Source organism: Ipomoea nil, unplaced genomic scaffold, assembly GCF_001879475.1.
Source record: "Ipomoea nil cultivar Tokyo-kokei standard unplaced genomic scaffold, Asagao_1.1 scaffold0666, whole genome shotgun sequence".
In the NCBI taxonomy this organism is placed as follows: Eukaryota; Viridiplantae; Streptophyta; class Magnoliopsida; order Solanales; family Convolvulaceae; genus Ipomoea; species Ipomoea nil.
The window spans coordinates 1509363-1534938 of record NW_017617094.1 but is presented as its reverse complement, the minus strand read 5'-3'; the positions used below and the strand labels follow the sequence as shown (position 1 = coordinate 1534938).

General features: G+C 38.4%; 1 protein-coding gene across 1 annotated transcript in view; it reads right to left on the bottom strand.

Moving 5' to 3' along the window:
• Positions 1-5796: 5796 nt before the first annotated feature.
• LOC109174883 overlaps positions 5797-25576 on the bottom strand; it is a 34488-nt gene continuing 14708 nt past the window's right edge. The window contains exon 2 of the mRNA XM_019324125.1: positions 5797-5852. Within this exon, the coding sequence (XP_019179670.1) occupies positions 5828-5852 (25 nt within the window). The 3' untranslated portion in view covers positions 5797-5827. The remainder of the gene's footprint in view (positions 5853-25576) is intronic.

Here is a 25576-nt window from a genome sequence, read left to right as displayed (position 1 = left end):
TTTGTATTTGGCGCCACCGCCACCATTAATATATATGTTGGGGGAAATGCAACGGCGGCTGAACTTCTTCTTACGTGTCAACAGCACTTTCTCATTATTTTGACCGATGATAACACAGGCAAGAATATTCAACACAGTACAAATTTGAAGGAGGAAAAACTTAGGGGTCGTTTACTTCATTTCTCTATTTTTTCATTTCTAGTTTTTCATTATTCCATTTCTCCAGTTTTCCTTCTCCATTCTTCCAGTTTTCCATTTCTCCATTCCTCCAATTTTTTATTTTTTTAATTTTCTATTCTATTAAAAACAATCATCCCATACAGTATTTGTATATTTCTACAACAAAGATAATAATAATAATAATAATAATAGTAATAATGATAATAATAATTTAATAATAATAAGAATAGTAATAATTTAATAATAATAATAGTAATAATTAATAATAACACAAATTTTAATAATAAGAATAGTAATAATTTAATAATAATAATAGTAATAATTAATAATAACAACAAAATATTTGTGTATATAAGTAGGAGGAAAAAAGAAAAAGAAAAGAGATAATAATAATAATAATAATAATAATAATAATAATAATAATAATAATAATTTAATAATTTAATAATAATAATAATAGTAATAATGATAATAATAATTTAATAATAATAATAGTAATAATTTAATAATAACAACAACAAATTTGTGTATATAAGTAGGAGGAAAATGAAAAAGAAAAGAGATAATAATAATAATAATAATAATAATAATAATAATAATAATAATAATAATAATAGTAGGAAGATGTGAAGAAGAGGCACGCCATAGTAAAAATAAATAGCAGAGATAAAGTTGAAGCACCAACAGGGTTCGAACCTTGAACTTCTGAATGTAAGCAGCACTGTTCACTCGCGTCTTTTCATTTCTCCATTTGGAGAAACTTGTTTAGAACTTCTCCAAATATCTCCAAATTCCTTAAGGAATGCGGAAAATGGAGATGGAAAATAGTTTTGGAGAAATAAATTTAGTAAACAACATCTCCAATTTTCATTTTTCCACTTCTCAATTTCTCCATTTTTCTGAAAAATTTTCCATTTTTCCAAGTTAGTAAACGACCCCTTATTTTTATAGGAAAATGATACATGATTTGTAGGAAACTAGGAACTAGGGAGTAAACATCTCGGCTGGTAATCTGGTATCATGATTTTATTGATAAAAAATAAATAGAATAATACAAAATGTAGTTCACCAAGTTTTTTTTGGACAAATATATGTCAGAAGTAGGGAGTAAAAAATAAGGTAAAAATTGAGAGTGTGTAGTATACTTTAATTATGCGGTTTACGTTAAAAAGAAAAAAAAAAGTAATTCAATAATTTCGAATTGGGAAACATGCTCAATTAATAATTCGAAAAATGTAGTTCACCAATTTTTTTGGACAAATAGATTTACAAGTTTAAAACAAGAAAAAAAAAAAAGTCACATTGATCACTACTTGGCGAGCACTCTAACACATCTGATGGGTGTGTGAGATGCATGCGCCGATTCGATGCACACATGGGCTTATGCGATGTGTGTGTTTTTTTCTCAACTTCCTTCCTTTCTCTAACAAAAACTAGGGCATTAGAATAATAACTCAAAAATAATCTATCCTCTCTTCTTCAATCTTCATATCAACAAAAATTCACCAACTAGTCAATTTTGAGAAAACCGTGATTGTGTTTGGGAGAACCGTGAGTAGGGAGGATAAGGAGGCTGTTTGTGAAGTGCTTGGGAGTTCATAAACAACAAGGGCATGGGAGATATCTCGGGTTGCTTGGGTTAGTGGGTCGTAGAAAAAGGGAGGTATTGGGCTTCATTCGAAACAAGGTCCGGTCTAGGATTATGCATTGGGGAACCGTTTTCTGTTTAGGGCGGGGAGAGAGGTGCTTTTGAAAATAGTGTTACAAAGTATCCCCAACTACGCGAAGAATGTGTTTTTACTTCCAAAACCCTTTTGCGGGAGATTGAGCGGTTAAGCAATTCCTTTCGGTGGGGGTGTGAGCCGAGAAGGGGTATGGGCATTAGGTGGAGTACGTGGGGGGACCTATGCAAGCCGGAACAGTGTGGGGGTGTGGGGTTTCGGTCGGTACGTGAAATGAATTTGGCCATGTTGGGGAAGCAAGGGTGGAAGTTTATATCAAATCCAAATGCCTTAGTTTCTAGGGTCTTTAAAGCAAAGTACTTTCCAAATTGTTCTTTCTTGGAGGCCCACTTGGGGTCCAGTCCTTCTTTTGTTTGGATGAGTATTAGGGAATCTCAGGGTTTAGTCTGGGAGGGAGCTAGAATGAGGGTGGGGGTTGGCACCTCGGTTAGGATTTGGGGGGGATCCTTGGCTTTCGGATGCTCAGAACCTTATATTTCAACACCGGAGCCTTGGGTATTTGGGCAATCCAAAGGTGTCCTCGCTTTTTAGTACAGATTCTATGGGTTGGGTAGTGACCTCGTGAGGGACATTTTCAACCTGAGAGATGCTCACCTTATTTTGAACTTACCTACCTCTTCTACACACATACTTGACTCGTGGTTTTGGAGGGGGAAATGCATGGGGAGTACTCGGTTAAGAGTGCATACCGGTTGTTAACAAGGGAATGAGGCGGGGGGAGAAAGTGAGTTGGGAGGGAATGTGGTATTTGGAGCTACCCCCTAAGATAAAATGCTTTATGTACCCAACGCCTACCTACTAAAGATGTTTTGGCCATAAAACATGTGGCTTGTGATCCTATATGCCCTATGTGCGGTGAGGAGCCGGAGTCACTTGTTCATATATTCGCAAACTGTTCTTTTGTCCACGCATGGTGGCGCGAATTAGCAGGAAATTGGCAATTGGGTTTTGTGGATGATATTACGCATGTCATAGAGAGTTGTGGAAAGAGCAGCCAAAGGAGATGATAGGCAATATAATTATAATCTGATGGGCTCTATGGAATAACCGGAACCAGATGGTCTTTCATCAGCAGTGTTTGGACCCAAAGACTATGGTGGCTCATGCTTTGCATTATCTTCAAAATTGGCGTGAAGTGCATAAAGGGCAAAAACAGCGTCCTTCGCAGCCTTCTAGAGGTCGTGGTCTTCTTCGATGGCAAAGCCCCATGCATGGGTATGTGAAGATGAATGTGGACGTAGCAATGGACTATGTGCATCACCGAATGGGGTTTGGATGGGTAGCTCGTGACAAATACGGGGTCGTGGTAGGAATGGGGTGGAAAACGATGAGTGGTCTGTTTCTAGTCCGGGAGGCGGAGGTCGTCGAGGTTTGGGAGGCTTTGAGTTGGGTTAAGCGTATGGGGTGGAGTCGGGTGGTGGTGGAGACTGATGCAAAGCTTGTCACAACGGCTGTCCACGGAGGCCTGATCAGTGTTCCCTTTGGTCTAATCATTCATGATATTCATTTACTTTTGGAGCAGCTGGCTCTCGTAAGTTTAAATTTTGTTAGAAGGGATGCGAATATGCTAGCCCATGTTATTGCGAAGAAGTCTTTTGGACAATTTGAGTCAGGGCATAGTTGAATTTTCGAATTGTATTCCCATCTTTATTTCTTGTATTGCCAGTACGGACCTTGTGGTTTAATTAATGAGTTAATACCCAAAATCGTCTTCAACTATAGTGGTTTTTCTCAATTTTGTCCTAAACGATTTTGGTGACTTAATGTAGTCCCAGAGTTTTGTGTTTTTACTCAATTTCGTCCCAGACTTTTGTATTTTTGCTCAATTTAGTCCCTCATTTGTTATTCCGTCCATTTGTTGTTAAATAAATAGACAATTCAGTAATTTTAATATTGACATCTCTTTATTCATAGACATGTGAAGTGCGAAATCCCTCTTTTTTTACGAATTACTCCCAGAATCACTTCTAAAGCTGCGAATATAAATTTTGATTCGTAGGTCTGAGAGTAACTCTGGGTGTAATTCATGTAAGAAAGAGAGATTTTTCACTTCGCAAGTTGAAAGTAAAGAGAGGTCAATATTGATATTATTGAATTGTCCATTTATTTAACATCAATTTGACGGAATAACAAACGGAGGACTAAATTGAGCGAAACACAAAAGTCTGGGACTATATTAAGTCACCAAAGTCGTTTAGGACGAAATTGAGAAAGACCACTATAGTCGATGACAATTTTGGGTATTAACTCTTTAATTAATATATGCGATTTTGGTTTTTTTTTTTTTTTCAAAAAAATTCACTAAAATATCAACAAAAACCTCCAATTAACTGCATTGTTAACTACCTCGCACGCTACACTCTGATCATCGCCAACTGCATTGCTAACTACCTAATCAATCTGCCCACTCAAGTGATCCATCCGAGCAGTCCGTTCTTCCGTCGAATGGCCCGCCACTCACCTGGGCAATTCACCATAGCTGACCGAACCAAGTTGTAGCCCTCTGATCGCCGATGGACAGCTAAGGTGCTTTGACAATGGGCCAAAAGGCACCAAGGCTGCAGACCCTGGAACAGTCTGCCGGCCACCCTTCGGCGGTCCACTTCGGTCTGCTCAGTCCCCACGGGGTTTGCCACTCGCCGGTGGATCGAGATCCGCACAGGGGTCGTTGGTCGATGCTCCCTTGGCCCAAGTCAACCGCTCTTCCCCGCCGCTTGTTTTCCAGATTGTGTTCCATTCGTGCTGCCAAACACTCCCTTAGCCCTCATTCCAAAAAGAAAAGGTCCACATCCCCTTTCCTAATTGGATTCCCCTTGGTCAAGCACAACAAATTATGTTGTGTATCCGTAACCATGCATGGTGCATACACATGCAAAAATGACGTCGTTTTGCATCAAAACGCGCGTCATACTTAAAAGAGAAAATCAGTTTCGATTCCCAGCAACAACATTATGTTATTCATTTTTTAGTCCATTTATTCTAGTTTTTTAGTTATAAAATTCTAGATATATAGTTATGCAATTCTGGATGTATAGTTATGCAATTCTAGATGTGTAGTTATGCAATTCTGGATTTATAGTGAAGTTATGGATGTGTAGTTATGCAATTATGGATGTATAGTTATGAAGTTATGGATGTGTAGTTATGCAATTTTGGATTTATAGTTATGAAATTATGGATGTGTAGTTATGTAATTCTTGATGTATAGTTATGAAATTATGGATGTGATGAAATTATGGATGTGTAGTTATGCAATTCTGATTTTTTTCTTTTAGTTAGACGTTAAAACAACGTCGTTTTTGCATCCATAATGGTGCATACGGTTGCACAGCATAATGCTCCGGTCAAGCACACCTCCCTCACTTTAATTATTCTTTGAGTTTGCCCCTATGGCCCAACACCCACATTCACCAAAGTGTCGGGATCTAAGTTCATAGCTTGTGCAAAACCATTGTTATTGTTGATATCTTGAAATTCAATTGACACATTTTTTTTTTCTTTTATAATATGTTTTAAAACTGTTGGATAAAATTTAATATCTATGTATCACTTATTAGTGATGATTACGACTAGAAAATTGAGACTTGCATTACACAATTTATTTGAAGTAGATTCAATTCATCTCGAAGGTGTTAGGAGAACATTATGCTTCTATTTATCAAAATATAAATACTTACAAGTTACAACATTATATTTGAACAGTTTAATTCACTTTAATCCAATCTGATTTAAATAAATAGTACTCCGTAAAAAATTATTCAAACTAATGTCTCAATACAATCACTCGCATATCAATTTATACAAAATTTCCAACTTGCTCGTGCTTTCGTTAGTTAGTAATTTAATATAGAACCTTCTTGTCATTGCCTAATTTTCTAGAGGGGATGTATATGACTGGTCTTTAGTCAACATGCTTGAAATATATACCATCTGGAAACATCAGAAAGAGTATCAAAGTTTGCTATGCATTTTAATTACTTATCACTACCTATTATATAATTTCATACTAAAAATTCCAATTAGTATAAAATCAAGTTCAATGACATTAACTGGTACTCAAATTAAACATATATAAATGCTATGTTTGGCAAACCTAACTGAAAAGGTAGCTGAAAGCTGAAAAGGAGCGGGAAGCTGAAAAGCTATAATATATTATGCTATGAGCTGAAAACTGAAGAGCTGTTATGCTTGAAAGTGTTTGGTAAAATTAGCTTTTTGATAAAGTTAATAAATGTAAAAAGACAAAAAATAACATCTTCATAAAATTTAAAATAGTTTATTTACGTATTAAAATTTAACATTTTGTCTTTAAAAAAAAAATTAACATTTTGAAATAAAATTATTAGCATAATCATAATCTAACATCTCATAATGGAGTAGCAATATTGTTGCGAATCTCCTTCATATAATAATAATAATAATAATAATAATAATAATAATAATAATAATAATAATAATAATAATAATAATAATAATAATAATAATATTTGCGGTTGTTGGTCCCAGTAGAGTTGTAGCGAGAGTCTAGAGGGGGGGGGGGGGGGGGGGGGTGTGAATAGATTCTTTTCGTGTTTTGCCGAAAAACAACCTTTCGGTGTTTTGGCGCAGCGGAAATGTTAAGTTCGTTTACTTGCTTTGCACGGGTTCTCGTTATTAGGAAACTTTCATGAGAAATGATATGATGCAGGAAATGAATAAAGTAAATGAGAGGATAAGGAGACGAGAGTTTTTATAGTGGTTCGGCCAACTTTGCCTACTCCACTCTTCTTCCACAACTTATGGAAGGATTGCACTATCACTCGTTAGTACAATTACACAAAGACTTCCTTGATCACTAAGCCGGACAGCCTTCGTAGGTTTTTCAACTCCGTGAGTTTACTCCGCCTCTATCAACGTCTTCTTCAGAGTTGAGGTTGGTAGAAAATGATTTCTGATTTCTCCAACGTGATGAAGTCTTGACTGATGAGGAATGTTTGTTTCGTACAAGTTGCAAGACTTCTTTAAGGTGTAAGATGAGTATCAATGAATTTCTTCAAGTATCTTTGCACCTTAACACTGGTTCACAAAAGCTTGAGAGAGCAGAGAGCGTTTAAGAGCTTTTGCTTATAGATAGATCGAGTGATAAGAACCAGCACCTTCTTAGTTGGTGAAGGTGGGTTTATATAGGTGAGGAAAAATTCATCTGTTGGAGGGACGTGAATTTTTAAACCTATTGTCCAGTGGGTAAGGACCGGGGAGCTTCCCGCATTAAATGCTCCATTAATGAGGTTGTACCTTGTAGCCGTTGATGGCATGGAGAGCCTTAGGGTTTTGTCCTTTAGCTTCAGGAAATAGTACATCTTCATTTAATGCTCCTTGGTATGCGTGTCCCACAAGTTGAGGTCCTTTTGTTACTAGGATGTTGTCAAGTCAGACAGTGGAGACATTCTTCTTGCTATTGATGAGAAGGAATGTCTTGAAGGATTGTCATCAATAAGACTGTCCTTTCGTGCTCAATGACAACTCCTGGTAAACTCTCGTTGCAGTTGCTTCATGCTTCGTGTCTTCTTTCGTCTTGATAACCCTAACAACTAAGCATAACTCGTCTTCGTGTGTTTGACTAGCTTAACACGAATTACATGTGAGTTATGGCAACTTTCGTCTAGGACGAAAGCGGCGATTGAAAGTAATAACGGTTAGGGGTCTACTTCCTAGGTTACATTGATATCATCAAAATCCTAATACAAGTGTTCCTAACAATTTCCCCCTTTTTGATGATGCCAAAACCTATACTCTTCTTATAAGGCTGATAAAAGGTTCCATAACGGATTTTCTATTACAAGTCAGCCATACTCGAGAGTTTACAAGTCTTTTCTAGATAAATGCAAATAATAAGTAAGACAAAGACAAGTAACTCAGACAAGTGACACGAGATGTGTAACAACGAGTACTTTATATAAGGATAAAGATCATTACAAAAACTTTTTAAAAAAGACATAAAGAAGAGCATCTTACAGATCTAGAAGATTCGACTTCTGTAGCTTAGCTTCTTTTCGTTCACGAATGTCCCTTTCCTCTTGCTGTTTGAGCATTCTGTCGGTGTCGATCTCCTTGTTGATTCGTTCTCTGAAGATCTTGATTGGATTTGTCTTGACTAGATCTTCGTATTTTCCTCGAATGTTGAGACTTATGTAATTGTTGTAAGCCTCGCGAATGTTGCTCCTGCAATTATTCCAGCCTTCCACCATGAGATGAGTTCGAAGGAATTCATTCCTTCTTTGTAGCTTTTTCCAGACTCGGCATGCACTTTGAAAGCTGCATTGTAGATGACACCATGCTCAGAGTGTTTGGTTACTTTCGTGAGATCTTCAATAAGCTTCTTTACTCTTTCTCTTTCCTCCAGTTCATGCTCTCTCTTTCGGGCTTCTTCTTCGTGTTTCTCCCATAGTTCTCTGTTTTGTCTCTTGATTCTTTCGTTTTGGGTGCTTATGTGATGTTGTCTAGTGTGATTGTCCTTTGTCTTCTTCCAGATAGGGACATTGCAACCCTCAAAACGTTTTCCACTGCCTTCTTCATAAGGTCTGTGCTCCACAAAGTTTCCTACGCCATCCATAGTTACCTTGTTGTCCTTCATGAGTTTCTGCCTTCGGTTTGTCTTTTCTCTCTTGGAGAGCCCAGCGAATACAAATTGTGATTCAGAACCATATGATTGGCGAGGTTTGAAAGACTGTGATCTGGGTTGAGAATGACCACGATTTGAATAATGTCTTGACTGGGAAGGATGGTGACCAGGAGACTTGGATGGAGGATTTGATGGTTTTGTACTTCTTTGCCCAGAGTCTCTTGGTGCATGAGATGGAGAGCGTTTTCTTGTGTTCTCCCTCGGATGATCGTCATCCTTATCATCATGATTCCGCTTTTCCCCCTTTTTGGCATCATCGGCACACGTGGTAGGAGGAATGGTTGAAAGTTTATTAACTGCATTCAGAATGTCTTGAGCATATCCGAGAATTTGAAGAGGATACTGTCCCAGTTGGTATGTATTGTCTTGTGAAGTCTCTATCTTTGAGCAAGCTAAGTCAACACGCTCTTTGAGGCTGAAGTGAGAGTGCTTAAGTTCGTGCTGTTGACGAGCCACTTTGTTGACAGAGGTATGAAGTTCATGGAGTTCCTTAGCCAATTGCTTGTTGAATTGTTGGTTAGGATTAGCTTGCGGTGGGGGTTGAGATGGCTCTTGTGGTGGCGGAAGAGACTGAGCTTGGGCAGCCATCAACTGATCCACCTTCTTGGATAAGTTTTCCAGAACTTTGGTGTCCCTTTGCCGAAGGGTCAAGTATTGCTGATGTGTAATTTCGACAGCATGAACTGTATCCCTCATGAGGTTCATGACTTTTCGTGGGGACACTGGAGGAGATTCATCTTCAATATTGGTTTGTGGGGTTTCCACCTGGTCTTCTTGAAGTGGTGCATCCTTTCTGCCACCACTAGCTGAGCTAAGAAGGATTGGTGAGGCTTCCAGTTTGCCCTCAGTCCCTCACGTACAACTGCTCGAGACAGATCCTTAGGAAGATCAATTGAAATGTCTTCATCTTGTTGTGATGCTTCCCTTGTGTCATCACTGTTGGGTGATTTTTGAGCTGGAGATCTTTCGGGAACAGTGTCGTAATCAGGACCGACCAAGAGAGGAGATTCACTGTCATAGGTCGGGTCAGCCCCATTATCTCCGTCATTACCCGAATCATCATTGTCATCATCATCATCATCGTTCTCATCATCTGCATCCTCGACATCGTCAGTTTCGTCTTCATCTTCTTCATTACTCTTTTCATCTTCTTCTTCGGCCGTGTCAATCTCTTGGCCTTGCTCATCTTTCAAGCCACTGACGTTGCAGTTAGGATCATTTTGATGTTCTTTCTCCAGGATGGTTTTGACTTTAGATATCAATATGGCATATCGAACCATCTTCATTTCTTCTTCAAACGCTGGGTCCAATGGAGGTTTGTTGAGCTCAATGCAAATCGGAGCTTTATCCTTTCCGAGAGTGCGATGTGTCATTTTGTAAGAAAACACTCGTCTTATCGTTTCAAGACGTAGTGCTTCATTGAGATCCTTCGTGCCAACCCACTCTAGAGCAAACTTTTCTTCATCTTTCATGGCTTCAAAAGTTTCGATGAACGTGTCCAAGGGGGCTGTGCGCCATTTTTGCCACTGCAACACTCGGTTGTAGTCATTTTCAATAGACTCACGAAGCAGTTGATCTGGAGATGGAGGAATGGGTGCAACAACTGGTGGTGTGATCACCACTTCTGGATCAGTGATCACATTTGGGATCTCTCGATTGTCCTCAGCTACCAGTGCAGGTTATTGTGTCAGAGTATCTGGTACCTGCTCTGCAAAGGTAGGTTCTTGTGGAAGAGATGGAACTTCAGTCAATTCAGCAGCCACTTCTTTCGTCTTTGCTGGCAAGCCAGGTTCTTGTGGAAGACTTAAGTGACCGGCCTCCGTGTCCATAACAGCAGGTTCTTGTGTCGAACTTTGAATATTTCGCTCTGCTGAAATGGGTTCTTGTGGATGAAGGACTTGAGGGGAACTGTGACCAAGGTTTGGCACTTGTTGTTCAGAGGGTTTTTCTGGAGAAGTTTCTTTCGGCTGGCCTTCCCCCTGAGAAGGTGCTTCTCTCGTATCTTCTTCCCCCTGAGAGAATGCTTCTCTCGGTGTGTCGTCTTCCTTCAGGGAGAGAGTTGAGCCAAATTTCGTTTTGATAGGAGAACGAAAACGTCCCGTTTTTCCGAGGTTCGACAGAGCCAAATTGTCTTCATCAGATGAGTCTTCGACAACAATTGTGTCTGGATGAGGAATAGGTGAGGTAGGAGTTTTCTTTGCTGTGGGAGATTTTGGAGATATGGGAGTGGGTGTATTGACAACTTCCTTTTTCGACTTAACCCGAGAAGAGCGCTTTTCCTTCTTTTGTCTTTTCGGCTTTGGTTGGTCATCTTCTGACTCTTTCGGCGTCCTTGATTTTCGTTTGGATTTTACCATTTCCAAAGGAATTCCCAGCTCCAAGGCTTTCTGTTTGTCATAACCGGAGGGCTTCTGCTTCATGTGGCAGGCTTTTGGTCCTGGCCGAATTCCTGGTCTCATAAGGACATCCTTTGTGACAAGTAAATGACTAACCAAGAATCCATAGCCCAGTTTCTTTGTGATGTCACCAGGACTTTTTCTGTTGAAGATAATGGTATGAACAAGGTTGTTGAAGATAACTTTCGACCAGTCGACTTCGTGTTTGTGGAGGAATGCATGCATCATTTTGAGCTTCTCCTTTGTGACATCATCTGTTCCAGACGTTTTGTGATCTACGATCTTATTGAAGATGTCCACAGTGAATTCATAGTTCAGACGAAACCACTTCTTCTTCAAAGGCCATGTAATCTCCGTTTTCAAGGGTGCATGGTTGTTCTTGATGGTATCATAAAACTCACTGGGGTCATAGTGGTAGAAAGAGAGGTTGGCCTTGTATGTCTCATCTCTCTGAGGAAAATCATATGCAGCTCGTATGTCCTCTGATGTTATAACCACTTGATGATTGTGAACTCTAGACGTGATGGTTAGAGAGTCGGAGGAGACAGTTGCATTCATATAAAATTGAGCAACATCAGTAGGGTACCATAAAGTATAGAGATGAGTGATAAACCTATATAACCCAGTTTCCGTAAGCAGATTGATGATGTTTTCTCCAAACTCGCGATCAAGAACATACTCGAGAAACCCATGAGCGTCCCACATGCTTCCTCCGACGATAAGCGGAGCCCTGGATTCAATAAATCGTATATCTTCCGTAGGGAAAGAAGGAATTTCCAAGGTGATTGGGGTTTATGGTTCTGTATCAGAGGGGGTAACTTGAGATTTCTTCGCCATTTTGAAGTGTTGAAAGAATACAAGTATGGCAGTATGGTTTGGAGACGGAGGATGAATGAAAGAGGTGAAGTATGGAGGGGAGAGGGTTTATGTAGGGTTTCACTTGTTTCCGGGTATTCGAATACGGGTTAACCCATTTTTAGGGTGGATGGTTTGAATTTCAAATTTTCAACCGGTTCTACTTCTTCAAAAGGTAACTGATCAGATTATAGGAGAGTGATAAGATCATGCTCAGATCAGTTTTGATCATTCCATATTAAATGTGGAGAGAGAATTCCACTCAAGTGCCTGTACGAGCATTAAATGCCCATCAATTCATCTGTCAGTCATCGTGGGGTAGTGGACCATTTTCCTTGGCCACACGATCCCCATGATGAAACTTGTAAACGGTTCAGATGAGAGATTTAATAGGAAACATCTTGAATACGACTGAAAGCCGAAGGAAGATAAACTTCACATAATAAAAGATTTGTAGGACAAATAAAGTCAAACAAATCTTATACAAGACATACAAAGAAAGTGCATAGCCCGAGAGATGTTTTATTACACGAAACAAGGACAGTGATAACTGTTACTACATCTCTCGTGATTCACGAACCATGAGACTTTACTCCATGGCAGCCCTCTTCTTTCGAGCGTTTTCAAAGTATTCCTTCTTTCGCACCTCATGAGCGAACACTTCGGCTATGATTGTTTCATGATCCGTTCCCATTGCATCCCTTGAGAGACCTCATCTCTCCATGTCATCCAGTTCAGCCATAACCTTAGCTTTAGCACCGGCATAAAGAGTCCGGTATTTTTCTTCATTTTTCAGTTGTGGCGCAAGTTGCACAAGCGAGTAGAATTCAGAAACACTTGGTGCTTTGGTAGATACATCAGATGATGATCCCTTCACTAGTGAGCTATCGGGTTTATGACGAGAGTCATTTTTGAACCCAGATAAACTTCCAGTTGTAAGAGCTATTTCTTTCCCTTTATCCATGACGCTATAAGTTGAGAGTAGTGAATCCATAATTCCCGAGAGGGTCCTTTATATAGAGTATTAGATGTATCAAAAGATGTGACCCGAATGACTAGTCATAGATACGGAGAGCACGCTTGAGGGAATATATTCATTTCCAAGAAAAGTATGCTTAGTCCGAGATATACTGTGATAGGTGTGAACAAAACAAGTAAAGTTTCGTTCATCACTTTAACAGATTCAAAATTTTTGAAACCAAGACTTTATTATTCATTAAAACGAGAGAGATAGATACAGACGATAAGATACATAATCCGAAGGATTAGTTTTTCTTTCTCTCGTTTGCCTTGTCCTCAGATGGCTCAGCCTTCGGCTTTTTCAGATCAGCCCACATGCGTTTGTACCATTTTCCGGTACGCAGATAGTTGGAGCCCGAGGACGATTCTGGTTCTTCTTCATCAGCCTTTGGCTCACATTTGAACTCTTCTTTCAGAAAATCCATGTAGTCTTGATCATAGTACTTGCTAGGATCAGCAGGGGTTGTCTTATGTGGAGGGACTACTTCTGTTGGAGGGTTTTCTTTTTCCTGAGGTCCTTCCTCTGGTTCCTCAACTATGTATGCAGCCATTTCATCATATTGATGAGAAGAGTCGGTATCAGAAAAGACTTCAAGCGGGGCTTGTAGGCTATTACCGGGATAAAGATCACCTTGTTCTTCTCAGATTTGCCTGGCAATGTCTCTCAACTTGTGAGAATCACCTCTGGTAAAAGGCTTTCTTTTTCCTGAGGTCCTTCCTCTGGTTCCTCAACTATGTATGCAGCCATTTCATCATATTGATGAGAAGAGTCGGTATCAGAAAAGACTTCAAGCGGGGCTTGTAGGCTATTACCGGGATAAAGATCACCTTGTTCTTCTCAGATTTGCCTGGCAATGTCTCTCAACTTGTGAGAATCACCTCTGGTAAAAGGCTTTTTGGGATACATGATGAGAAAAGTGATGGTGAAATGGTGAGGAGTTCAAGCCCTTTTTATAGCCGTGATGTGAAGATATTTATATGACTGTTACACATAACATTCAATGCGGCAATTAATGCCCATATATTTCTTCAATAAGTAATCAATTTCAAGTAAGACTTTGACTGATTGTATTCAAGAGATTCATGATTTCAAGAACAGTAGCGTAACTCCAATGCGCACAGATGTGTGCCAGAAGATATTTATTGATTATTCTTATGAGAGGTACAGGGATGCCAGATAAAAGATAGTTTAAAAACAAAGATAATCACTTCTTTGCTTTTCCCTTTATTAGGAATAAAGTGTAATGGTTTTGATATGCCAAATATGTATTTGTAGATCCCCCAATTTTGTTTTATAGGTCTAGTAGAGTCTAAGACCATGATTGGGAAATTATTTATTTTGCAATAGAGAAAAACAGAGGAAGATACATGAAAATAGTATAAAGAAGATATCAAGCCAAAAATCAAGAATTTGTCTGAAGAAAATGACAAATTAAAGAAGTAGTTGAAAGATATGATATTCACGTCGATGCTACTCAATACGATATCCCAGAAGAATTTTCGTGAAAGAAAATTAAGTTTGGAAGAATGCATGAATTAAACTTGGAGATCAAGCACCAAGTGACTTGTAGTCCATTGGTATCGGGTTACTCCTCTAAGTGGGATGTGTAAGGTTCAAACCTTAGTTGAGGTAAATAATGTGTATATGTAGGGTATCCCCCTTCTTTATAATAAAAAAAAACTTGGAGATCAAGCATCTATGGAAAGAAAGGAGTACATCAAATATGATTGGAGATTTAACTAATAAGCTGTATGGATGAAGTGGAAAATGCCTGATGTATTATGTGAAATGGCTCAAGTTCAAATCTCACCATCAACAATTTTACAAGGTAAAATTTGAGAAGCCAAAATTAATTAAGTCTGATGGAGTTGGGTGGCAATTGAAATGAGTGGAGCCAATTTCAAAGTCAATAATTCAAATTGGGAAGCGAATACCAGGAGAAGTCTGGGAGCCAATTTCAAAGTCAATAATTCAAATTGGGAAGCAATTGAAAGCACTTCAAATTGGAACAGGAGAAGTCTGGGAGCCAATTTCAAAGTCAATAATTCAAAGTCTTCAAATTGGGAAGCAATTGAAAGCACCAGGAACAGGAGAAGTCTGGGAGCCAATTTCAAAGTCAATAATTCAAAGTCTTCAAATTAATTCAAAGTCTTCAAATTGGGAAGTCAAAGTCTGGGAGCCAATTTCAAATTTCAAAGTCAATAATTCGGGAAGAAATTGGTCTTCAAATTGGGAAGCGAATACCGGGAAGAAATTGAAAGCACCAGTTTCAAATTTCAAAGTCAATAATTCGGGAAGAAATTGGTCTTCAAATTGGGAAGCGAATACCGGGAAGAAATTGAAAGCACCAGGAACAGGAGAAGTCTGGGAGCCAATTTCAAAGTCAAAGTCTGGGAGCCAATTTCAAAGTCAATAATTCAAAGTCTTCAAATTGGGAAGCGAATACCGGGAAGAAATTGGGAAGCAAAAGCACCAGGAACAGGAGAAGTCTTCAAATTGGGAAGCGAATACCGTCTTCAAATTGGGAAGCGAATACCAGGAGAAGTCTGGGAGCCAATTTCAAAGTCAATAATTCAGGAACAGGAGAAGTCTTCAAATTGGGAAGCGAATACCAGGAGAAGTCTGGGAGCCAATTTCAAAGTCAATAATTCAAATTGCTTGGGAAGCGAATACCAGGAGAAGTCTGGGAGCCAATTTCAAAGTCAATAATTCAAATTGGGAAGCAATTGAAAGCACCAGGAACAGGAGAAATTCAAATTGGGAGGAAGATAGATTGGGAAGTAATTGCAATTGGGAAGAAGTTCACAACCAGAAGTAATTGCAATTGGGTGTCAATTACAAAGGAGAAATTCAAATTGGGAGGAAGTTCACAACCAGTTTGAACTCTGAGAATGGGTGTCAATTACAAAGGAGAAATTCAAATTGGGAGGAAGATAGATTGGGGGGAGGAAGATAGATTGGGAAGTAATTGCAATTGGGTGTCAATTACAAAGGAGAAATTCAAATTGGGAGGAAGTTCACAACCAGTTTGAACTCTGAGAATGGGTGTCAATTACAAAGGAGAAATTCAAATTGGAGGAAGTTCACAACCAGTTTGAACTCTGAGAACACCCAGACGTGAGAATGAAGAAGATGAAGATGAACTCACAGTGAAAATATTCTCACAAGGAAAAATACTAGTTAAATTAACTAGTATGGGATTAAATTGAAGAATATTTTTAAATCCCAAAGATACAAGGACCACTTCAGAGCTCATCAGAGAAGCCGTTCTACACCCAGATATTTCCACTCAACGTAAAACCAGAGGAATATCAGATGAAGTTTAGGAAACCATTCGCATGAAGTTCAAGCTCTCAAACGGCTAGCTTATCCTTTCTGACAACTTTGCAGAAGATAAGATAAGATCTCTGACAAGAAGATACAAGATTTCAAAAATGAGATCGTCTCTTTCCAACGGACAGATCCTCATTACCAGCTATAAAATGATGAAGATATGAAGACTTGAAAAACACGAACTCACAAACTCAAGAACAGAAAACACGAAAAAAGAGCTTAATAGAGCATAGAGCAAAAATCTCATTTTGGTACAGAGCATACCAAAAATCTTCAAGTGAGAAGTGAGAAAAGAAAAAGAACTCAGAGAGCTTCAAGAGAAAAATATTCTGAGAGTTCTTAAACAGAGCAAAGCAGAGCATAAAAATCAAGTGCTTTACTTGATACACTCAAAATACCCAGAGCATTCAAGAGAAATCATTCCACAGTGTTTATCTTCATCAAAGAGACCTGCGCATCATTGAAGATCAACTACAGAGTCTCAGAAGTTGGAAGCAAGACAACACTTGTTTTGGAGCAAAACAAGAAAAGGGAGGAAAGTAGCACGGAGCTGTGAAATCCTGGATTGTAACACGGAGCTGTGAGATCCGAAGCAGCAGTGTCGGAGGCACTGGGCGTGATTTGTGCGGGCTTTGTGATCAAAGCACTAGATCACAGGATACGTTTCTACCGGAGTGTGGAAGACGGGGGGAAAGTAACGCGGAGTCGTGAAATCCTGGGATAGTAGCGCGGCGACGTGAAACCCGAAGCAGCAGTGTGGTGTCACTGGGCGTGATTAGTGCGGGCTTTGTGATCAAAGCACTAGATCACGGAAATTCATCGTATCTTGGAACCAAGAAGTGGTGGATATAGTGAATTGCTCTTGGAGATAAGAGCAAGTGGAGTAGGAGGATTACACCACCTCGCGAACCACTATAATTATCTTGTGTTCTTTACTGCTTTCTTTACATACTGCTCTTTACTTAATTGCTCTACACGAGATATACTGCTCACACAATCTCACACACACTTTATGTTTATTTAATTCCGCTGTGCACCATACTCTAACAATCTAGTTAAGAGTTTTGGTTTATCTCTGGCTTAGCAATTGTTGTGCTGTGCGAAAAAGTTTGAAAGTCTATTCACCTCCCCCCCCCCCCCCCCTTTCTAGACTTTCACCTTACCTCTTTTGGGACCAACAATTGGTATCAGAGCCTGTAGCCTATTTGAGTCAGTTTATACCAACCTTTGGGATTAAAACACGTTGCCTAACTGGGTTAACTGTTTTTGACTGCTAGGCTGATCCATTCTAAAAAGTGTGTGAATTGGATTAATCTTTCATATCTTTCGTGATGATGATGAAGAAATATTTAGCTCAAAATCTATTATTCTCACTTGATAAATTTGATGATTGGAAAGTTCGTATGCAGGTACACTTATCGGCTTTACACGATGAAATGTGGGAAGTTATTTCCACTGGCTCTATCGAAATATTAAAAGTCAATACAGCATTTGTTATATCCCCGGATGCTCCACAGTACGTACAAAAGCCAAAATCGGAATGGACATCGGATGACAGAACGCGGAATAATCTTGACAATATTGCCAAGGATATTCTATTCAAAGCCGTTGATGATACAATATTTCCGAAGATCCGAAAGTGTGCTACTGCTAAAGAAATATGGGAAACTCTCATCAAGATTGGCGAAGGAGATGAACAAGAAAAGGATAATAAGCTCACAATCGCCATGAAGAAGTTTGAAGATTTCAAAATGCTCTCAAATGAAAGTGTTACAGACATGGAAGCTCGAATGATCAAAGTTCTTGGAGAGATTAGTGATCTTGGCAAAAATATTATCCAAAAAGAAATTAATCTCAAAATCCTACGAGGCTTACCATCAGCATGGGATATGAAGGTTACGGCTATGCGCGATCACCGAGATCTAAGAATGTTGTCTACAGACAAATTATTTAGTGATCTAAAAGCATATGAGTTCGAAATGAAGACCAAAGATGATGATGTTCATGAAGCTCGAAATGCTGCTCTAATGGCCGAACAACCATCAACCTTCAGGTCAGTAGAAAATAATGTTGATTTTATGACTGACGAACAATTTGCTCTTTTTGTTAAAAAGTTTAGAAGGTTTATGCGAAAAGGAGACAACAAAAATTCTACTCGTGGAAAATTCATCTCTCGCATAACATAAGAATAAAAAGTTGAAGAAAACAACAATTTGTGCTACAATTGCCGCAAACCTGGACATTTTAAAATAAATTGTCCATATCCGATCGTTATCAAGTATCAAGGTAAAAATGTTGAATCTAAGCCGAACAAATCCGAAAGCAAAATGGTGATTCGGAGGAATCATCATCAAGCGATGAAAGATCATATTCGGATGATGATACGACGCTAGTATGCAAGTCAATTGAGTTGAGTACAAGTGAAGATTGTCATATGGCTCTTGAAGCAGAGGAAGAAGATGTAACATCTAATTCTTTCAATTCTGTTAATTCTTCTTTTTCTCGTGAATCTATTGACAATCTAATGCGAGAATGTCAAGAAATTATGCTCACTCATCCTCAACTCAAGAAGCGCAATAATATTCTAATTCTTGAAAAAGAAGAAATGAATAAAAAATTGCAAGATGCTTTACTTGAAGTGAGTAAATTGAAGAATGAAAATATTCATCTTCAAGAAGAGTGTAAAGCAAGAGAGGTTAGAGAACAAACCTTCGGGCAACTATTGCTACGTTCACTAATTCGTCTAAAATAATAGATAAGATGGTGAGCATGCAAAAGCCATTAGGAGATAGAACCGGAATCGGTTATGACTCCACGTGTTCTCAAACCCCTCAAAATCTGACTAATTCTACTACTACTTTAAATAATAAAGTTCAAGTGGTAAAATTTGTTAAAAGTCAGAATAGCACAATGAGACAAGGACTTGGCTATCATGAAAAAGCAAAGTTGAATGTTGAAAGGCCAAAACAATTCAATAATACAGCAAAGCAACAAAAATTCTTCAAGCAAAGATATGCCAAAGAGTAAAGTGCAAAAAGATTTCATAGAAAAGAGGGAAGCTTTTCTAGAAATAGAGTTGGGAGATTTTATCCCACTCAAAAGGATTGGTTGTGTAATAGATGTAATGCTTTTTATAGACCAAAGCAACAATCCTCTTCCCAGGTGCCAAAATATAAAAATGTTTTTCAAAATCCGGAGCCAAATATATTTTTTAATGTGAGTTATGATTATCGTGTCTCAAATGGTTACAAATCGCCTCATCTTAATTCAATAAGATCAAGGTGGGTTTGGTTACCAAAAATCACTAACAGTAAAAGACCCAAGCAAGTATGGGTACCTAAAGTTAATTAATCTTTTTTGCAGGATGTTTGGTACATCGATAGTGGTTGCTCACGCCACATGACTAGAAATAAATCATATCTAGTGAATTTCAAAGAAATCGATGGACCAAAAGTTATATTCGGTGGAAATCAAAATTATGGAATTACAAAAGGAGTTGGCATAATCAAGAAAAATGGATTAAAGATTGAAGATGTTTCTTTCGTTGAAGGCTTAAAATTTAATTTGTTGAGCACTAGTCAATTTTGTGATAAAGGTTATCTTGTAGAATTTTCTAAAGATAATTGCCTAATAAAAAATGAGCTCACAAATGCTACCGTGTATATGATTAATATATATTGGTATGTGTGATTAATTATTTATGGATGTTATTTATGCTACTAACGAGATGTTTGAATGAGATTATATTTGTGGTACACGAATTTGAGAAGGAAATCAGGAGATAAAGGAGGAAAATAAGAGTTTAATTGGGCATCAAACCTCCACCCATAAACTCCTACCCTTTCTAAACCTCCACCCAACCTAAACCTCCCCTCATAATCCTCTCTTAGATCAAATCTTTCCAAACAGATTTACTCTCTCTCTCAATCGACAGCCACATCTCGCCTATCAGAAAAATCACTCTCTTAATCGATCCCCATAAACAAATCTCAAGGAGATCAGAACCCAAATCCTTCCTAAGTGTCTCTTCAAATCTCCACCCTCTACACCTTACGTGCATTGGGTATTTCTAAAGAGGTGTGAGCATTAAATGCTCTTGTCTGCTAATGATGATATTTTCTCTTTCCTCGTAACACCCTCTATCAGATGACTCATCTACCCTAAACTCACCCAATCGACACACCTCAACCAAAGGGTACAATTGAGAAATCTCTTTTCTCTCTCTTAAATCCGAAAAGCCCCTTCGAGTCATCCTCCTCATATAAACTCCTCACTTATTTCTCAAAAACTCTTTCAAGACCTTTAGAATATCAGAAAACTCTCTCTCTCAAAAATTATCTCCCTTCTATCTATCGATCTGATCATCATGGCTCAATCTGCAAGAAAGCAAATCGATCCCATCCTAGCCCTCTCGCAACAAGTGACTAATGGGATGGTACTCAACCCTGAGTTTTTCAAACTAGGTTCTACCGACAAGGACACGACCGAGAAAATTCTTCAAGCTTTAAAAGACTGCGGACTGTTTGATTTCTTCACCTACAACTACTTTGGAACCTTTGAAGAAGATGTAGCCGAATTTTATCTACATGCAGTCGTGGAAAAAGATTCAATTAAATCTAGAGTTGGAGGATCAGAAGTTTCGATCACTGAGAACGACATACACAAGTGCTTCAGCTTTCCTGAATCTCAGATAATGCCAGAATCTCACAGCTATGTTGTTCAAAATTTTTGGAACGAGATTCTTGGTCCTACGGCTCCAATTTTCTCTGATGTATTCGCTCATAAGAATGTATTGAAGTTTGAATATGAGATGTTGGTGGACATGATTTACAAGATTCTTGAACACAAACTGGGAAGTACTGAAGATTTGACTGCATCAACAGTGTGCCTGATGGACGGAATTATGAAAGGGATAAAATTCAAATGGGCAAAATTTATCTACAGGAAGATGGTTATATTTGTGCATGCTGCCAAACCAATGAAGAAACCTACTGTGGTGGACCGTTTCTATCAAAATGTTGGATATGGTCTCATCATTGGAGAACTGCTAAGGAAGAAGACAATTCCAATGAGAAAACACAAAAATATTGGAATTTACAGAGCACTCTTCAGAAAATTCAGCCCAAATTTTGGAAAAAGGTCAAGCCAGAGAAGAGGACAAGAAGGTGGGAGTTCTACAAGTTCAAAGACACCTCAAAGCTCAAGAATGAGAAGCAGCAAAGCTATCTCAGCCTCAAGTAATCAAATTGGATCAAGTAATCGGTCCGGAAGAGATCAAGAAGCCATCAGTACGGCTATGACTGTTGCTCCACTCAAATATGCCGAACCGAACATGTTGGCCGAAGGAGTTGACGATACAACAAGAATGGAATTTGCAGGAGTTGATGTGCAAGTTTCTAATGATCTACAACGAAGACTCTCGAGTCAATCTGCAGCCGAAGGAAGTGCAGGACCTATAGTCTTTGACTCAGCTCTCATTCAAGATGATCCGGAGCTGCTAAGAGAATTAATAATGGTGCAAACTTGGAGAGAATGGAAACTTGAAAGATATCATTCTTTCATGTCAAAAATCACCCCAGATTTGATACGGAGTGAAGATTTTTCCTTGAAATGGTGTGGAACGAACGTGATACTAGATGCACTCAACATGGATTTAAATCAAGTTTATCACATGAAGCTACACGAAAAGGCAGCCAGACAAAAAGGAAAAGCACCAATAAAGGGAGGTAGTACGGCTCAAGGCCGTATAGCGGAACAAGAAAGACATAATGAAATTTCACTTCAGTTAGCTCTACAAAGGTCAGTCTATGACACACATCATTATCCAGGTAATACATCTCTTGTGGATAATGAAATTTTTGATGAAAGAACTGAAGGGACGGCACTCATTGATGTACCAATCATGAGCACTGAAAATCATATGGACATACCTGTGAAAGTCCATGATGCTTCTTTATTAATATCTGATCTGACCCCCACAACAATTAATGTGAATATGGAGTGCAATGAACAACTTGTGGGATCCAATGAAGCCGAAGTGTTAGTACGAGAAGAATTAAGAGGAGAAGTGTCAGAAGAAAGAATAAGAAATATACCAGTGGAAGTTGCAGTAGAAGTTGCTGCTGCGAGTAGACTACAAATCATAGAGGATTTATCCAGTGTATTGCCAGCACACCATACCGAGTCTACCATGCCTATCGTGGACCCTGTTCTAGAAAATGAAGATTTATTTGCAGACAATTACACGAGAACAGAAGTCTTAGAAGAAGAAATTGGTGATCTCAATCAAGAAGCCGAATCACCTGAAGAAGAAGGGATGCAACTTATTGATACAGTTGTTCTCACAGATCCGAATAGAAGTCCATTCGGATCCCCTCAAAACTTTGTGCAGATGGATGATCAAGATGATGGCATATTTTCATCTCTATTTGCAAAAGTGGCCGAATCCAGTGATGTTGTTTGTCAAACAATTGGAGAAAAATTGGTTGAACAAAATCAAATGCTAGAACAAAAACACATGGATGTACGAGTCAATCTGAAGGAATTAATGGAGCATCAAAATATTTTGAAGACTCAGATTGACAAAGAAGAAAGAATCTTGAAAGGAGAATTGACAAAAGGCTTACTTGAAGTGATTCAGCTCATGAAGAAGGAACGTGAAGCAGCTGAAAAGATTAACAACGAACGCCACTTGCGACAAGTCAAGGCGATTCAAGATCAAGAAAGCCGAATCAACAAACTTGAAGTTGAGCTCACAGTTGCAACAAACAAGCTGGAAAATGTACAAACTATTTCTATTGAAACACACAATAGTGTTGAAGCTATGAAGGCAAACCAAGACCGAGATTGTAAAACCCTTGCATTTTTTGTTGATAACGCCAAAAGGGGGGAAGAAATTCTCAGTCACTTGGCTTTGCAACAACAAGAATTTATTCTTGGAAGCCAACAACAGCCAGTAATATCGACTCAAGGTAGAGGCCGAAGCCGCGGACAATCCTCACAAGGACCATCTCAGATTGGTTTTGCTCAGTTCGCGAATCCTAGTCTTGGTACGAGTACATCGAAAGTTGCTGAAACTCGTGGCTGGTTTGATTGCTCTAAAGGTACCGCCACTCAGACAACAATATGGACTAAGGAAAATCTACCAAGCATGATCAAGAAATGGCCTGCAGCCGATCAAGCCCAATGGATCTCGGAGAAGAATAACGAAGAAGAAGGCAAAAGGAAAAGAACCGAGATGTGGTATGAACTAAGAGATTTCACTGGATATATGGGCATGAATCTTGGAGAAGAAAGAAGCTTCGAAGAATGTGTCTTATGGTGGGAAACCGGAGTTCTTCTGGGCAACAATATCAAAGAAGCTTTTGGATATTACATGGCCAGGCAACTTACAAAGAAATTTCAGAATGCAAAGTTCAAAGATGATTTCTTCAAGCTCAGAGAACATGTCAAGGAAATTTTGAAGAAAGACATGGGAGTGAAGAAACCCAGAAGGTAATCTGAAAAATCTCTTAAAACTGATGTTTTCGCTATTTTCGAACCTCTGTTGCGTTTTTCTCTAAATATTCAAAAAATCTCAATAATAACTTCCTATGGTATATTTTGAGTTTCTAATTTATTTGTCTTTTGTAATTAGACCATCGTGAATTAAAAAGACAAGGAATGTCAAACGCACATAAAAATAAAAAATGACGATGATCAAAAAAATAATAATTCAAGATGCATTTAGGAGCTTGTCTAAAAATTAATTCACAAGTTTACTTTTGATTGTGTCTAGAAAACCATTTGTTAAACTCATCTTGGCTTTGTCAAATAAAATTGAGCAAAATGATTATTTTTCAAAGACTTAAAGCCAATGACTGAGTATAGGTTTTGGCATTATCAAAAGGGGGGAAATTGTTAGGAATAAAGTGTAATGGTTTTGATATGCCAAATATGTATTTGTAGATCCCCCAATTTTGTTTTATAGGTGTAGTAGAGTCTAAGACCATGATCAGGAAATTATTTATTTTGCAATAGAGAAAAACAGAGGAAGATACCTGAAAATAGTAGAAAGAAGATATCAAGCCGAAAATCAAGAATTTGTCTGGAGAAAATGACAAATTAAAGAAGTAGTTGAAAGATATGATATTCACGTCGATGCTACTCAAAAAGATATCCCAGAAGAATTTTCGTGAAAGAAAATTAAGTTTGGAAGAATGCATGAATTAAACTTGGAGATCAAGCATCTATGGAAAGAAATGAGTACATCAAATATGATTGGAGATTTAACCAATAAGCTGTACGGACGAAGTGGAAGATGCCTAATGTATTATGCGAAATGGCTCAAGTTTGAATCTCACCATCAATAATTTTACAAGGTAAAATTTGAGAAGCCAAAATTAATTAAGTCTGATGGAGTTGGGCGCTAGTATTTCACTTGGGTGGCAATTGAGATGCATTTCACTTGGGTGGCAATTGAGATGCAATTGCACTTGGGAGCCGATTTCATAGCAATTGGAATTAGGAGCTAGTTCAAATGAATTGAAATTGAGAGCTAGTTTAAGAGAAATTGAAATTGGGAGCAAGTTTCACAAGGGAATCAATTCAAGATGGGAGCCAATGTAGAATTAAAATTGGGAGCCAATTGAGGTTGTAGTATGGGATGCAATTTCAAATTGGGGACCGATTCAAAGAAGACATGGAGATCAAATTGAATTGAGATGAAATTCAATACCAGAAGAAGTCTGGGAGCCAATTTCAAAGTCAAAGTCAATAATTGAGGTTGTAGTATGGGATGCAATTTCAAATTGGGGACCGATTCAAAGAAGACATGGAGATCAAATTGAATTGAGATGAAATTCAATACCAGGAGAAGTCTGGGAGCCAATTTCAAAGTCAAAGTCAATAATTCAAATTGGGAAGCAATTGAAAGCACCAGGAATAGATTGGGAGCCAATTACAAATCAAAGTCAATTGGGAGCCAATTACAAAGGAGAAATTCAAATTGGGTGCCAATTACAAGTCAATTGCAATTGGGTGTCAATTACAAAGGAGAAATTCAAATTGGGAGGAAGTTCACAACTAGTTTGAAGTCTGAGAACACCCAGACGTGAGAATGAAGAAGATGAAGATGAACTCACAGTGAAAATATTCTTTCAAGGAAAAATACTAGTTTAACTAGTGTGGGATTAAATTGAAGAATATTTTTAAATCCCAAAGATACAAGGACCACTTCAGAGCTAATCAGAGAAGCCGTTCTACACCCAGATATTTCCACTCAACGTAAAACCAGAGGAATATCAGATGAAGTTTGGGAAACCATTCGCATGAAGTTCAAGCTCTCAAACGGCTAGCTTATCCTTTCTGACAACTTTGCAGAAGATAAGATAAGATCTCTGACAAGAAG